The 17,476-nt window shown below is 37.4% G+C and overlaps 2 protein-coding genes across 2 annotated transcripts in view; both read left to right on the top strand.

Annotated features, from left to right (window-relative positions):
* Nucleotides 1-17,476, top strand: part of LOC142351416 (mitochondrial inner membrane protein OXA1L-like) — a 282,527-nt gene that overhangs the window by 142,995 nt on the left and 122,056 nt on the right. The gene's annotated exons all lie outside the window — the stretch shown is intronic.
* LOC142351411 (1,3,6,8-tetrahydroxynaphthalene synthase-like) lies at nt 1,867-4,810 on the top strand. The gene is made up of 2 exons (XM_075403416.1): nt 1,867-2,122; nt 2,572-4,810. Exon 2 carries the CDS (start codon nt 2,809-2,811, stop codon nt 4,663-4,665), a length of 1,857 nt encoding a protein of 618 aa, XP_075259531.1. The 5' UTR covers nt 1,867-2,122; nt 2,572-2,808; the 3' UTR covers nt 4,666-4,810.

The raw sequence follows: 17,476 nt of genomic DNA, 5'->3' as shown, positions 1-17,476 counted from the left end.
TTCGTGCATAGTAGGAATTGAATCTTTAATGAGTTGAGGTACCAACTCAGAGATAGAAGAGGACAACTTAGATTGGAATTCAACAAATAAAGAATTTAACTTAGCTTCAGTTGGGGCATTCACGCAAGTTTTGTTATCAGCCAGACAGACATCACAAATCCATTGAATGTTTGGTTTACATCCCAGCCAGTGAACTTCTTCAAGGGACAGCGAGACAGTCCCCATGAAACCATTTGTCACATGAAGAACACCCTATCCCAGATTGGTCAGCATCCTTGACTAGCTTTGTGCAGGCTCCACATTTGACAGAGGACTTGGAATTCAAGCGGGTAGACCGTGGAAGATTAGCCATACAAATATATGTAACTATTTAATCCATTAACCAAAGATGTGTTGATATCTCTACAAAAATTCCACATTGTATTGATGTTCGTCCCACAAAGTTTGTATAGTATGTACATGAATACATTGATACTCTATTGGTGATAACATCTTTGGTTAATGAAGTTCGCAGGATCATGAGTTCATCTTTTGCGTACTTCAATTTGCTCAAGCTGTTCATCATTGCGTCCTCGCCATAAATAGTTTCGGGAGTTATTATCAGTGGTCGTGTTTTTGGTGCAATAATATCTGTGTAGTCAGGTTTTTTCCCAAGTCTAATGCATCTCTTTGACGCATCTACGTCAATTATCATGCATAGGTCGTTTATCAGCATCACATAGCCTTTCATGCGAGCCTGTTCATGAAGTTTGAAATCCCAAAAACCTTTTTACGGAGTTTATTGATTTGTTCCGATCAGATTCCATTTTTGCTTATCAATTTTCATCACTCCTGATCTTTTTAATGTAAGGACTACCAATTTTGTTGGCCTGGCGGATATATTACTTGTTGCCTTTGATTGACTTTTTTTAATTGCCCTCAAACGAAGTTTGTATTAATTATATCCGTGCTGTGGTCTACCGTGTGCTCTAAACTAGCTTCAATTGTGACCTGCAGTAATCCTGGACAATCATGCTGTATTGGCCGCTATTCAAATTCTAAACTACACTGACCAATTTTCCGTCTGATCCTTGTAACTTTTCATCCTCAAAAACGGGATAAACAGGTAAAGCTCGATGGTGTTTTTCAACCTGGATAATATTGAGTTAATTTTGAGCTGTTAGTGTCGTTTCCGAGTTTTTGTTTGCGCTGTTTACTGTTTTGCTTGTGTTTGCAGAGGTTTTTACTGATTTTCTGGTGACTTTGTCGAATTATGTTGCTTCTTTTCTGGGTCAGTGCACATTCTTATTTTTTCAATTGTCTAATTGGGGTGTTTTTCCACAAATCAGGTAATGAATTAATAATTAAACTCGACCTCTGACGTTGAATCCCAAGGAGAATCCCAAGTTTTTGGGCTATTTTTTTTCATGACACGAAGAGATTGGTGGAGACAAATGAGGGGTCTTTCCCATTATAGCCCCCCCCCCCCCCAGCCAAGTGGTCAAATAACCTATAGCCCCCCCCCCCCCCCCCACAATCATGGCATTTATACCATAATGGGGGGGGGGGGTGGGGGTTATAATTTTATGGGGGGGGGGGGGGGGCTATAATGGGAAAGACCCCAAATGAGAGCCTCTTTCACATGACGAAAATTTTGTTTGATGTAGATTAGATTACCATCGAAGTATTTTCATGAAGGGATTTGTAAAAATTAATTGAAATTAATTGGCCGGACAAAGAGAAATTAATTTAATTTGCAAGAAAAATCGGTTCTTTCCCATTATAGCCTCCCCCCCCCCCCCCCCCCAGCTTAGTGGCCCCTCATTATGGTATATTTACAATAACTCACAATCATTGTAAATATACCATATTGAGGGGCCATAATTTCATGGGGCTATAATGGGAAAGACCCAAAAAATCAATTATCGCCATTTTGCTCTGATTTACCCAAAAGTTACGCAAATGGGGATATCATCCGAAGCACTCAAATTTGCAATTAAATGTTTTTAGACGAAAAGTTTCTCATCGGCAAATATGTCAAATCACATACGATATGCGACTGAAATTTGTCACAATTATTGATTAATTTTTCCAAATATCTGCTTTCATGTTCGCAGCCTCGGAGGGAGCACAAGCACTTTCTGTAAGTGTCTAATGCAAAAGTAAACCAATAAGCTTGAGAGAGGTGGGGTGGGGTTACGGGAATGCATTGACAAAGGCGAAAGCCTACAGAGAATGATTCCTGGTTTTAAACTTGAACCCAAAAACTAATAACTTAAAAAGGGAGCAACTTGTTTATTCAGAACCAATAAAACCCCCTTTTTGACAGGGTTGTAGAGTATATAAATTTATTTTCTGCCACTCCTAGACTCTTGTTTGAATTGGAATTTGTTGCAAATTGCGATGTTTAGTTGCCTTAGTAGGACATTGAACTAATTAGACGTTAATAGTTCTTAACTAGAATCCAATTGGACTTAGACTTTTACCCCAGTTCTAACCCATCCTTAATGGACTAAATGAAGGTCTTTCTTTGAGCTTTTTGCGGCAAGTACTCACAGTTACACAGAGGTCAAAGTCGGTAAATTTGTTCAGAATCTAAATAAACAAGCGTGGGAACTACAAGTCTTGGGGTCAAATTAGTATCAAACAATCTCTCGACTTCAAAGGCGCCTTTACTACTAGTATCATGTAGTTTGACTGTTGATAAGCTGCATCTATCATCTGAATTATAAAGGGCTCGGTCAGGACATCTACTTGTCATTTTAAAATTTAGTCCTATTAGTCTCAGCTGCTTATTTGGTCCAAGATCAGCGAAGCAAGATAATTAAAATGGCATCATCAATCATCGGCAAAACTGTTGTGGTTGTTCCCTCGCAAACCATAACAATGGCAGAAACGCACAACTTAGTGGATATTCTTGTCGCAGATCCGAAAGAACGCAAGAAGGTCCACAGCATCGTTAACAATACTAATATTGCCAAACGACATTCATGTATTCCGATCGAGAAAGTTCTGAAGCAGGATACAAGTCCTGGTGGCAGGCATAAATTGTACCTGCCAATTGCCCGGGAGTTTGCCCAGCGTGTTGCGGAACGAGCGCTGTACGAGGTGAACGCTACAACTGAAGATATTGATGCTATAATAGTAACATCATGCACTGGCTTTGCAATGCCTTCGCTCGGGAACTATTTGATCAGCGATATGGGTTTCAAACACACAACTCGAGTCTTGCCAGTTGCCCAGTGGGGCTGTGCTGGAAGTGTTGCGGCCTTGAACTGGGCGCATACTCATTGCATTGCTTATCCAGATCAGGCCGTTCTCTTCGTAGCCGTGGAGTTATGCAGTCTGATGTATCAACCCTCGGACAAAGATATCTCTATGATGATTTGTAACAGTCTCTTCGGAGACGCGGCCGGCGGGGTTGTGGTGATGGGTGAAAAGAACACGATCCTAGAACGAACTTGGCCACATTCTTCAGCTGGACTGAGACTGATAAAGCATCAGACATTCTGCCCTCCTGACAAAATGCACTACTTGTACTACGACGAAGACCACGAAGGCTGGCACTTCAGATTGGCTCCTAATGTTGTAAGCACAGTTGGAACTATTGCGCCGTACATGAAAAAGTTTTTGGAAGAGGACTGCGATCAAGACACTTGCGAGCCAGCCATGAGGTACTTGGTTCATACCGGAGGTCCTAAGATTCTGCAGGAGCTTCTGGACGAAATGTTCCCTCAATTCCAGACAAAAGCAGGTGAAACAGTTTCCATGGATGGATGCAATCCGTTAAATGAAACCGCAGCTAACTACCTGGCCAACACTAGGGTGCGACAGATTGACAACAGTTTGACAACGATGCGAGGATTCGGCAATACTTCAAGTGTAACGGTTCTGACTGAGATTCGGTTGGAGATGCAAGCGTACGAGCGCAGAATCGCAGCTGGCGTTGACGATGAAACATTCCCTGCTTTGATGGTCGCCTGTGGGCCAGGATTCACTGCTGAATGGGCCTATGGTAAATTCTACGCCCGACCCGTTGAGAAGCGCCCGGTAACACAAACCGTTGAACGACCTATATGCTTTACGATGGAACTACCGCGCTTGGATGTTGTCGTTCTTGGAATGGGAACGATTGGTGCTTTTCTAGCCACTAAGCTATGCGAGTGTGGCTTGAATGTTGGATCAGTTGCTAACTTAAGCGATGACAAGAGGACAGAGCACCTTCCCAATGGCGACTTGCCGATGTTGGTTGAGAAACTTGGTCTCAAGGCTTCAATGGTCGACAAATCTGTTGACGTTGTGGAAAGTCTTAAGAAGATTCTAAGGGACTACAGAACGGATGATGTGTTTGTTCCTTACTGGGAATACAAATTGGTGAGAATTGATCGAGACATTGACGTTGAGAGACACAGCAGATTTGAAGTTATGAACAACGAGGACATAATCACAATTGTGCTCGAACATGCTCCGACCGGAATCACCCAACAAGTGCAAACAAAATTCGTGGTTGCAACAGAGCAAAACTCAAGTGCAAGTATAGTTGAGGCCTTCAAAACGAAGTACCCCAACAAAGCTTTCATTTTGGATATGCCAGAAACTGACCTGGCCCAGGTTTTGACTGAGGGATCGGCTATTAGTGACACAATATTGTCCTGCTATCAGCAAAAAGAGCAGTGCTCGAGTTGAATTTGAAATGACTGAACGAATTGATGATGTTAAACTCCAATGTTTCCCCGATATGATTCCCAATTTGTATTTGTAATTTTATTTGCAAATTTATATTTGGAGCGCTGTCCGTTTAGAATTGGACCAATTTAGTTTTATTTGTAAATTTTAGTTTTTCTCACGATGAGCACATATATGTAGTGGAAAATATGGCTATCGCTCTTATGAGTTGTCATTAAGAGTTTGAAGAGTCGTTTTCAGAACCTTGTTACGACAGGAGTTGTCGTATTAATTGAATCCATGTAAGTACAATTCTAGAGAAATGCTAATTTTTATATTTGCTCAATGGTGTTGACCTCAAACATAATTAATTTCACTGAATAACCGCTATTCCTAGGGCATTTTCTAAATGCAAGGTGTTGGACCGATTTAACTTTTAGCACTCCACAGACTATTACCTCGCTGCAAATTTTAACTGAGTAATATTACGTACGGTTTCCAATGATGTTACGCTGTTTTCAAGCGAAGATATGTTTTGAAATATGCTGCGATCAATTTATGGGAATCTGGTATTTCTTTGTGTGCGTTCCGAAGTGAATTTGGAACGGGTCACCTCTAAACGTGTGACTACCCTTTAAGTTTCAAAAATAAAGATCTAAAGAGACAGAGATGTGATCACAAAGCGTTTAAAGATCTACTCCTTTGGCTCATATAATTTGTGAATGTATGATTGCTGATTAAAATCCGATGATACGAGTCATTACTGTAGAACTTAAGAGCTTGAAATACTAACGCTCCCTAGGAATAAATACCAATACGTCTTACTGTTTCGGATTGTTTGTTGTCTCTTTTTTAAATAAAACAAAGCAAAGGAAAATGTTTTGTTTCTACAATGAGAAAGTTTTTCTCGCTGGCAGCTTAATGAAAATAACTTAATGAAGTGGGCAGATTTTTGTTTAGGAAAAAGTTTTATTGAAATTCGCCCTACTGAAATGAAAAGCTCATGTGTGCTTTTAATTGCAGACTTAATTCAGTTGGAGCTGTTGAATTTTCAATAAGTGTGATTTTTTACTACAGTGTTTTTTAAGTGCATGCAAAGTTTTAGCACACAACGATTAGTTTCAGTACACAACGATTACCGCTAGAAACCATTCTGACCCAGGTTGAGTGATTAAAGTTTTTTTTATTACTTGAATAATTTTAAATATTGAACATTATGTATAATTCAAGTTGAAATTTTTAGTTCCAATGTAGAAAGCAATGTTTTCAGTTTCAGGCAAAAGAAGTGAACGTCTATATTAAGTAACATCTGTAATCATCGGCAGCATTGAGTTGATTTGAGCTACTTTTTGGTAACAAATTAACGTATAAAATCATCCTGATTTTTCCAAAACAGTAAGTTCTGAAATGAAGTGATTGGTCCCTTTGAAAGGGGAAAATTAGACAGCTAAGCTAATTCGTGCGATCTGAGGAAGTTCTTTTCCTTGTTAATAGCCGGCCTCACCTTCATAGGCGGCTACTATAACGCTCCTATTTTTGTTTTACAATTCACAGAATTTGAATTGTATTGGGGCGCTTCTTTTTACGACTCGAAGATGAGTATTGTAGACGTCCTTTTTTTTCAATCACTTTTATTGGAGTGAATTTTGAAGGCGAAAATGAAAGGCGTGAAAAGTTTTGGAGTTGTTTGGGTGCTGACCAAAATTGACGAGTGGAGCGGAAGCGGAAAGAGAGTGATTTCTTGTTCATACCGCTGTTTTCGAGAGAGAGAGAGAGAGAGAGAGAGAGAGATATTGGGGTGTGAAAAAAATTGCAAGCGAGAAAGGTTTTTATTCAAGTGCATTTTTTAAAAAGTGGTTTCTTATTTTTGGTTAAGAATTTTGATTATGATGTTGCATTATTTTTTAGGTTTGTTTTGATTGTTTTTAAGGTTTCTGATAAATTATATAAATTTTGTCAATTTTCAGATTTTTCCAGCTTTTTTGCTGAATTTGAACCAATTTTTAGCCATTTACTTTTTTTTTGGTTAAAAAGTTTGATTATGATTTTGTATTATTTTTAGGTTTATTTTGATAGTGTTTTGAAGGTTTCTGTCAATAATATAAATTTTATGTAGATTTCCAGGTTTTTCCAGCTGTTTTGCTGAATTTGAACAAGGGTTTAGATATTTTTTTGCCTTTAGTAGTCCTCCATGTGCCTAATGTGGTGAAGTTACTGAGAAGGCAGTAATTTAAGGTTAAAAGATCATTTTTAGGAGTTTTTGAGCCCAAAAAGTTGCAATTTTCCGTGTTATTTTGTCATTTTTCAAATTTTTTGTTGAACTAGTCTAAAATTGAGGCTGGTTAAAATTGATAAAGGTCTTTTGCAAGACATAAGTACCTTTTATGACCATTTAAAGAGCTATATGTTTTGGTAATCCAAACAAAAACGCACAACTTTATACTAATTTTCAGAATTTTTACAAGCTTTGTGAAAATTGTCATTTTTTGAGTGTTTTTAGCCCTAGGTGTCAAGTCATCTCCTCTGGTGTTTGATAATAGGTTACTGCATAGTTTCTTGGTGTAATGGAATGGTTTTCAACATTTTAACATCACGAATTTTAGGACTTTTGAAAAACCTTGCATTGTTTTCAATTTTTTTTACCTTTATTTGTCATTATTCCAGTTTTTCAGACCCAGCGGACGGAAAATCTGCTTAAAGTTTTAAGTTAAGTTATATGTTACTAAGTGTTTTTTATTGGCCTTGGATTAGTTTTCAACTTTTTAATATCACAAATTTTAGCTTTTTTTTAATAAAACTTGCAAATTTTATAGTTTCGAAACTTTCACCTGCCTCATGAGCCACGGAATCTCCTCTAGTCTTTGATATTAGGTTTCTGCACAATTTTTAGATAAAATGGAATGTTTTTAAGTTTTTAATATCCCGAATGTTAACAAATTTTAAAAAAATGATTTGCAATTTTTTCACGTTTTTGAATATTGATTTTTTGTTTCTTCTAGCACCAGGGGCTCAGGGACCTCCTCCAAGGTTTGATAATAAGCTGTTGCATAGTTTAAGTTAACGGAATGATTTTCAATATTTTAATGATTCGAGTTATAGCAGTTTTTTGATAAAATTCAATTTTTTTCAAATTTTTGGAGACTCATTATCATGTTCCAAGTTTATGGATCTTTATGAGCCAGTGAAACTGTTAAAGGCTCAAAATAGGGATACTGGTTAGAATCTTGAGATAAGGATTTGGTTCTGAAGATGTTAATGTCATGCTTTTTTTTATAAGTTTTTGGAAAATTTTGCTATTTTTAAAGTTTTGATTTTGTCCTATTCTGAATTCAACAATCATTACTGGCCAACGAAACTTGTTAAGTCTTGCAGATGGTTACATGACAGAACTCCAGACACAAAGAAAGTGTTCGAACATATTTTTCACTACTATCACACTCTATCTCTGTCTCTCTCTTTCCTTAACTCTTTTGTTCTGTTTTGGAGACTTCTTATGGTGTGAAGGGTGATTCTTAGAAATTGGTCTGACACTCCCACACGCGTCCCCACATCAGCCCGCCCGGCAATCCTAAACCCTGCACATCTTTCAGGCCTTAAGGGTACCCATGCAGCCAATGATCCCCCTCCCACCGTTGCCTCCCCCCACTTATGCCGCGCCCCCGTGCTCACCTCACGCCCCAACCGTGGCTAGCTACTGACGAAGCCAACCGCTCGCCGGTTGTTTGAGAGGAATTTTCTTGAAGTTATTCGGTTTGTGTTTCTAATTTTGATTTTACACGAATGATTATCAATATTTTAATGATTCGTGTTTTAGCAAGTTTTTGATAATTGATTTTTTTTCAAAGTTTTGGAGAATAATTGTCATGTTCCAAGTTTATGGAGCGTTATCAACCAGTGAAACTATTCAAGGCTTGAAATGGAGATACTGGGTAGACTCTCGGGACAAAGAAATGGTTCTGAAGATATTAGTATTATGCTTTTTGGCAAGATTTTGTTAAATTTTGCAATTGTTTTTAAAGTTTTGATTTTGTCCTATTCTGAGTTTAGCAATCATTACTGGCCAACGAAACTTGGTAATTCTTGCAGATGATTACATGACAGAACTGCAGAGACAAAGAAAGTTTTCGAACTTATTTGTCACTACGAAATCTGGAAACTTTTAATTTTCGCACTTTTCAGTTTTTCTATATGATTTAATTACGAACACGGCTAGAAAACTAGAACTTGCAGAGTCGATTCCCATCGTGGAAAATAATCCGAGCTCTCTCTCTCTATTGGTTTTGGGTTTTTTCACTGCTCCTTCGCATTTACGTGTTATCTCTCACAATCTATCTCTGTCTCTCTCTTTCCTTAACTCTTTTGTTCTGTTTTGGAGACTTCTTATGGTGTGAAGGGTGATTCCTAGAAATTGGTCTGACACTCCCACACGCGTCCCCACATCAGCCCGCCCGGCAATCCAAAACCCTGCACATCTTTCAGGCCTTAAGGGTACCCATGCAGCCAATTATCCCCCTCCCACCGTTGCCCCCCCCCCCCCCCCCCGACTTTTGCCGCGCCCCCGTGCTCACCTCACGCCCCTTCAATTAAGCTAAAGCTGGCCTCACTAAACCGTGACTAGCTACTGACAAAGCCAACAGCTCGCCGGTTGTTTGAAAGGAAGTTAGTCGCTTATGTTTCAAATTTTGATTTTACACGAATGATTATCAATATTTTAATGATTCGGTTTTTAGCAAGTTTTTGATAATTAATTTTTCTCAAATTTTTGGAAAATTATTGTCTTGTTTCAAGTTTATGGATCTTTATGAGCCAGTGAAACTATTGAAGGCTTGAAATAGGGATACTGGGTAGACTCTTGAGACAAAGAAATGGTTCTGAAGATATTAGTATTATGCTTTTTAACAAAGTTTTGTTAAATTTTGCAATTTTTTTAAGTTGTTTTTGTCCTATTCTGAGTTTAACAATCATTACTGGCCAACGAAACTTGTTAAGTCTTGCAGATGGTTACCTGACAGAACTACAGAGACAATGAAAGTGTTCAAACATATATTTCACTACGAAATCTCGAAACTTTTAAATTTCGCACTTTTCAGCTTTTCTATTTGATTTAATTACGAACAAGGCTAGAAAACTGGAACTTGCAGAGTCGATTCCCATCGTGGAAAATATTCCGAGCTCTCTCTCTCTATTGGTTTTGGGTTTCTTCACTGCTCCTTCTCATTTACGTGTTATCTCTCACACTCTATCTCTGTCTCTCTCTTTCCTTTATTCTTTTGTTCTGTTTTGGAGACTTCTTCTGGTGTGAAGGGCGATTCTTAGAAATTGATCCGACACTCACACCCGCGTCCCCACATCAGCCCGCCCGGCAATCAAAAGCCCTGCACGTCTTTCAGGCCGTAGGGGTACCCATGCAGCCAAAGATTCCCCTCCCAACGTTGCCTCCCCCACTTTTGCCCCGCCCCCTGTGCTCACCTCACGCCCCTTCAATTAAGCTAAAGCTAGCCTCACTAAACCGTGACTAGCTACTGACGAAGCCAACAGCTCGCCGGTTGTTTGAAAGGAAGTTAGTCGGTTATGTTTCAAATTTTGATTTTACACGAATGATTATCAATATTTTAATGATTCGGGTTTTAGCAAGTTTTTGATAATTAATTTTTCTCAAATTTTTGGAAAATTATTATCCTGTTTCAAGTTTATGGATCTTTATAAGCCAGTGAAACTATTGAAGGCTTGAAATAGGGATACTGGGTAGACTCTTGAGTCAAGGAAATGGTTCTGAAGATATTAATATTATGCTTTTTGGCAAGGTTTTGTTAAATTTTGCAATTTTTTTTTGAGTTTTGTTTTTGTCCTATTCAGAGTTTAACAATCATTACTGGCCAACGAAACTTGTTAAGTCTTGCAGATGGTTACATGGCAGAACTACAGAGACAAAGAAAGTGTTCAAACATATATTTCACTACGAAATCTCGAAACTTTCAAATTTCGCACTTTTCAGCTTTTCTATATGATTTAATTACGAACAAGGCTAGAAAACTAGAACTTGCAGAGTCGATTCTCATTTTGGAAAATATTCCGAGCTCTCTCTCTCTCTCTATTGTTTTTGGGTTTCTTCACTGCTCCTTCTCATTTACGTGTTATCTCTCACACTCTATCTCTGTCTCTCTCTTTCCTTAACTATTTTTTTCTGTTTTACAGTCTTCTTATGGTGTGAAGGGCGATTCTTAGTAATTGATCCGACACTCCCACCCGCGTCCCCACATCAGCCCGGCCGGCAATCCAAAACCCTGCACATCTTTCAGGCCGTAGGGGTACCCATGCAGCCAAAGATTCCCCTCCCAACGTTGCCTCCCCCACTTTTGCCCCGCCCCCTGTGCTCACCTCACGCCCCTTCAATTAAGCTAAAGCTAGCCTCACTAAACCGTGGCTAGCTACTGACGAAGCCAACCGCTCGCCGGTTGTTTGAAAGGAAGTTAATCGGTTATGTTTCAAATTTTGATTTTACACGAATGATTATCAATATTTTAATGATTCGGGTTTAAGCAAGTTTTTGATAATTATTTTTTCTCAAATTTTTGGAAAATTATTATCCTGTTTCAAGTTTTTGGATCTTTATGAGCCAGAGAAACTATTGAAGTCTTGAAATAGGGATACTGGGTAGACTCTTGAGACAAGGAAATGGTTCTGAAGATATTAGTATTGTGCTTTTTAGCAAGGTTTTGTTAAATTTTGCAATTTTTTTTACGTTTTGTTTTTGTCCTATTCTGAGTTTAACAATCATTACTGGCCAACGAAACTTGTTAAGTCTGGCAGATGAGTACATGACAGAACTACAGAGACAAAGAAAGTATTCAAACATATATTTCACCACGAAATCTCGAAACTTTTAAATTTCGCACTTTTGAGCTTTTCTATGATTTAATTACGAACAAGGCTAGAAAACTAGAACTTGCAGAGTCGATTCCCATCGTGGAAAATATTCCGAGCTCTCTCTCTCTCTATTGGTTTTGGGTTTCTTCACTGCTCCTTCTCATTTACGTGTTATCTCTCACACTCTATCTCTGTCTCTCTCTTTCCTTTACTCTTTTGTTGTTTTGGAGACTTCTTATGATGTGAAGGGCGATTCTTAGAAATTGATCCGACACTCCCACCCGCGTCCCCACATCAGCCAATCCCAACCCCTGCACATCTTTCAGGCCGTAAGCGCCTCATGCAGCCAAAGATCCCCCTCCCACCGTTGCCCCCCACTTTTGTCCCGCCCCTGTGCTCACCTCACGCCCCTTCAATTATGCTAAAGCTAGCCTCACTAAAACGTGGCTAGCTACTGACGAAGCCAACCGCTCGCCGTTTGTTTGAGAGCAATTAGCTCGACGTTAGTTGATGTTTCGAATTTCTGTTTTCCACAAATTCCAGCAATTTTTAAATAAAAGTCTGTAATCAAATTCGTTTTTTAAGAATTTTCGTCACATTCTGATTTAAACGATCTTCGTATTTTTCAGCAGCGTAAAGTTTTTTTCCCCTTATCTTTAAAGTCGAGTGAGGAAACAGTGATCGAAAAGAAATTCGCTTTTTCGCTCCTGTTTTCAAATGTGGCAATGTTTTTTTCTAGTCCTGAGCGGATATTTTTCTAAATGGTTTTCCCGAGCCTTTTGTGATCCATTCTGTGTCTGTTTTAATATTTCGTCATTAAAATTTTTTTTGATTTGTTTACCTTCTAGATGGTTTGTTTACCTGCTTCATGATTTTTTTCTTATCTTTTCTACAATCCAAAGAATTTGGATTGTATTGCTGCTCTGTCGTTTTTTTTGTAATGTTTTTACAGCTTTTTCCATGACTTTGAGCTTTTGAAACGGGATAAATAGATAAAGCTCGAAAGGTAATAATTTGCAATAGAGGACGGCTTTAGCCTTTTATGTACTTAGAGTCCTGCAGCTGCCGGGAAGGTCTTAATTCAAGGTTTAAAGGTCGTCTTTAGTTTTTGATCACAAAATGATGTAATTTTTCACGTTTTTCGTCATTTTTAAGTTTCTGGTTTGATCAGCCTTAAGTTGACATTTTTTTCAAAATTGAGAAAGGTCTTTTGCAAGACAAAATTATTTTATATGACCATTTGGTGAGTTATGTTTTTGTACGGCAAGCACAAACACTGAAAATGATACTAATTTTTGCATTTTTTAAGGTCGTATGTATGGGTCACTGGACAGGTCATAGAGACAAAAAAATTAATTTCGCACATTTTTCGCGTTCTTCCGAAAATTTCAATAAGTTGCGATTAAGTATTTTTTCATATTTCTCGTTTTTTTGGGCCAATGAGCTCCTTTGAAGGGCCATGTGTTGGATAATGGGATTTTTAGATGCATCAAATTTGGCCTTAAGGGAAAAGTTTAAAAATTTGCGCAATGATTATCGTTTTTGTTTTGGTTTTCCGGTTATTTTAATTTTTCTGTTTGGCTGAAATTGTTCAATTGGTCTGCTGGTCTAGTGGTTATAGATTTTTCAGTCATTTCTTTGGATTAAATTTCATGACTTGTACTGCTATTGAGTTTCACTTCGTCAAATTTTTTTTGGCTTGACCTTAGTTCACCTGTTGTTCAACATTTTGCATGAAATCTTTTTGACTTCTCTGGGCTAATGTCTTTCTTCGTTCATTCTGCTGAAAGTGCTTTTAAACAGCAGTTCACAGAAAGCCATCGAAAGTGAACAGAATCAGTATCGAAAACGAAATCAGAAATAGAAACGGGATAAACCCTATAAAGCCCAATTTTAGATGCCCGGTTCTTGAACTTTGTTCCTATAAGTCTTAGATAACATCTCTAATGCGTTGCGGCGTTGTTGCTAACCCCTGCATCCTTATTAAGAGAAAGGAGTACGCGTAACTACCAGATCCAATCAAAATTGTATGTACTTTTAAAATTGTCATTGTTTTTGCTGTTCCTTCAATCCCAATCGGTGTTGTGGGTATCCATGGCAGTTTTTTCCGGCAATCCGCCGGGTATCTTTTTATCAGTTTCGCTTTACATGTTTTGTAATTTCTCTCGAACGTAGTTCGAATGAATGGTGTGTCTTTTATGTTCATGTTTTTGCTTAATTGATTTGGTTAATTTGAAGCAGGAGAATTCAATTAGGAGTCTCTTACTCAGAAAACTCAAATGAAAAGTGCATAGAAATTGGTTTCATTTTTAGTATTGATCTTTTGCAGTGCTTTGTGTTAAGCTCTTAATTAATTTGCAGTACCTAAGCGGAGCTACTATTGACCTTCGTCTGCTTTTCATACCATTTAATTTTTTTAAATGTTTTTGAGAGCTGTCTTAAGACTTCTCGACAATTTCGGATGATTTTTTTTCTGCTTAATTAAATTTTCTCCCTAAGTTTGCCCCTTGATAATAGGAAATTTTTAAGTTACTAAGAATCTCATTCTATGTGAATGTTTTTGAGAAGCATATCGACATCATAATTTCTCTCATCAAGTTTTTAAAACACATTTTTGTAGAAAAGTTTTCTTTAAAGGAATTCTTTAAAATTGTTTAAGCTTTTATGCTACCGCAATGCCAACAACCTGAGTTCAATATGTTTGATAAGTAGCCTTCTAATAGCAAATTTCCTTGAAATTTGCGAAAATCGATTGAAAAAGATAGAAAGCCGCCTTGATGAGAAGGCCCCCAAGAGTTATGGAATAACTGTCTTAGCAGGCCTGGTCTTAAATTTTGCAGAGAATCCCAGCTAATTCGAGAGTTCCTACTTAGTTAATTAGACTTTCATCTCAACTTTTCCTCAAGACTTGCTCAAATGAAAGATTTATGACTGTCAGCTCTGCTTGAAAAAGTAAATTGAAGAATTTGAAGGCGAGAGTGCCGTTAAACGGCTCTGAGAGGAAGGGTTTGACGGATTAAATAGTGGTTGGTTATAACTGGTTTTATTGTCCTCAAGCGTGACGTGACATTTTCTTTCACTCATTTCATGCTGGTTAATGCCAGGGATTGAATTCCCCGATTCCTTAATTGCTCCAGAATCTGTTTTCATTTAGTCTAATTCGGGATTTGTAGTTTTCATGTCATCATCTTTTTACTGGCCTGTAGTTTTTTGGATTTCAAACGCCTAAATTGAAACTAATTTTACTAAATGGTTAAATATTTACTTGTTATCAGATGTAATAGTTGTATCTATATCGTCAGCGAGTTTATTTAGCTAACCAGTTTGATTCATTCAGTCTTCGTGTATTTGATTTGGGAACTTATTTGCAAACCAGCACCATTCACATGCAACGTTTGTTACGCTTTTCTGTGGCAGTATTACTGAAAAATAATAGGTTTCCTTTCAAAACCCATCAATATACCAGTTTGCGTTATTTATGGAAAGATTTTAAATTTCTATTTTAACTTCGAATTAAAAATATCTTTATCATTAATCTCGGAACTGGGCAACAGTTTGCCGAAATGATTTATAATTTTCTGCAGTCGAAGCCTTGTGTTCCAAAACTTGATCAAATATATAAGAAACTATGCCCGAACTCACAAGAAGTTTCTATCATTGAAATGATGTTGACGCCTAGAACTCAAATCTAAGGCCACCAGTTGTTTTTTTTTTCAGGTTCAAAATTACAAAATTTTTTATTGACGTCATTTCTCGCTCTCTAGAGCCAAAGTTATTATTAGGTCATACGCGTGATAAGAATTTGGTCATACGTGACTTGCCTCACTCAATATGATGACATCTGAACTTTGAAATTAAAGTTTAATTTGAATTCGTTCAAGGTCAGAGGAACTCATTTGTGTAATAAAGGTCCCTAATAAATAGGCTTCCTAATAAAGGTCTCTAATGAATTTTACAAGCATTATAAATTAAACGCTGATGTTTTTACCTAGCTTTTTGAGCGGCGTCAATAATTTTTTCAACTTATAGCTGCATCTGTTTCTATCTGTAAGGGATTCAACTCTATTCTGCAGCTATTCCGGCAATCTGCCGGCTATGGTTGTCACATTCGAAGTCCCCGACAATATTTCTTTACTCGCCGGATGGAGTAGGCATGCATATATATTTTAAGCAGCTTTCTTAGCTGTTTGATTCCGTTTCTGAAGAACTGTAAGGACCCTCGTTTATGAGTTTTATAGACAATTTTTTAACGAATTTCAAATCAAACACCAATATAAAACCTTTTCGTAGGTTTTGTCGGTCACGCTTTTGTGAAATTTGGAGAGAAATGACAACTCGTCCATTCAACAAACTCTCGATTTCCGCAAATTGTTAAAACGACAAATTTTGCAGCTCGGTACACAAAATTTTTGTCGCTTTTTTCCGGAATCATTGTAGTGCATATTATTTGACCTCTTTGAAACTGTCGGGTATATCGAAATGCCGGTCAACTTGTTCATGCATTGGGACTGTTTGCATAATTTTTCAAACGCTGAGGTTTTTCAAATTGGGTTTCGACGCAATGCATGCTGGGTCGAAAGCGTCGGGTACTGGCAGTATTGCGAAGACGGCTGCTGGGGGCGTTAAATTTTCACTCTAATTTTTGATGGCCTTTTTGACCTTTCAATTGGCGGGTTTCCCATTAAAATTGTTTTTGTCGTCAACGTTTACGCGATTCAGTCGGCCATCTTGCGTTAATGCGAAAACGCAGCACTTGTAGCTTTGATACTTTGAGCGATTCCGGGCAGTAGTACACTTGTTTATTCTTTTAAAAAAACATGGTTTTCTTCTACCATTATTTCTCCATTTTTGGAAAAAAAGGTGTGCTCAAAATGAGCATTTATCATGCTGATTTCATGATCCAATAAAACATGAAATATTTGATTTTCAATTTTCCCTATTAGAGACTAGGTGATATATAACCAATTCGCTAACTGTTATACTTTCGCTTTTATTTTTCTTGATTTGCCATAACTATCCTCAATTATAGGTATCTCGAAATTGGGATGAAACAATGTGGGTGTTTAGTTATGGCTGCGTTAATTGATATAGGTGTTAAAAATTGGGGTTAATTTATATGAATAGGGAGGAAATAAGCAGGACATTTTTTCTAACTTGTTAAAGAGCTGTTTTGATGCTAATCCTTCTTGAAATTGATTCATAAGGTTTGTTGGGCAGCTGGCAGAATTTGAACCAGTTAATGCAACTTAATTTTTAAGTATAAAACTGTTCCTTTCATGAGCAATCTAGATCACAAATTATTCTAGAATGCAATTTAGAATATTTGATTAATTAGCAACATTAACAACATAAGGGGATTTTAGGGCATTTTTAAGCTGAAGCTTATTACTTACTAACTACTCTTCTTTGCTGAATTTTGGAAGCAACATTCTCTCACTTTCTTTTGCAAAAACGAGTTCATTTGTCTAAAAACTTGTTACGCAGTTTTTGCTTATAAATAATTGAGATATCTTTGTAGCGATCAAATTTGTCACAAGCGCAGATATGATTAATCGAGAATTTTATTGAATTAATTATCAGTTACGTTTTCTTGCTTAAATGAAAACTTGTTTAAATAACAGGTTCGATTTCATCGAAAAAAACTGACATTTGCGGGTATATATACTCGCCTAAAAGAGCTTCATAAATGATTCCGCTGACCGTCACATGCTGCCCTTTTAGAGAAAAAAGCCTCCCTTACAACTATTTAAAATTAGATTTCAAATTTATCAACTAATAAATGGTCTATTATTTGCAGATTTAGGCGACAATAAGGAGTTGGGTAAGTAAAAGTATTTTGTGGTAGCAGATCTCTAGGTTGCAAAATGTAAGAGAATAGCGGAATATACAATTGCTTGAATGTCTTGTTGATGTTGTAAGATAAGTTTTTTCCTCGTCAGGTTGAGTAGGCTTAATTATAAGTTTT

Source organism: Convolutriloba macropyga, chromosome 13 (genome assembly GCF_964194025.1).
Source record: "Convolutriloba macropyga chromosome 13, txConMacr16.3, whole genome shotgun sequence".
NCBI lineage: Eukaryota > Metazoa > Xenacoelomorpha > Acoela > Convolutidae > Convolutriloba > Convolutriloba macropyga.
Note: the sequence above shows the minus strand (reverse complement) of the source record. Positions and strands in the feature narration are given on the sequence as shown.

What these genes read in the sequence shown, in the direction of transcription:
- LOC142351411 (XM_075403416.1), top strand. Translation starts at nt 2,809, where the DNA reads ATGGCATCATCAATCATCGGCAAAACTGTTGTGGTTGTTCCCTCGCAA.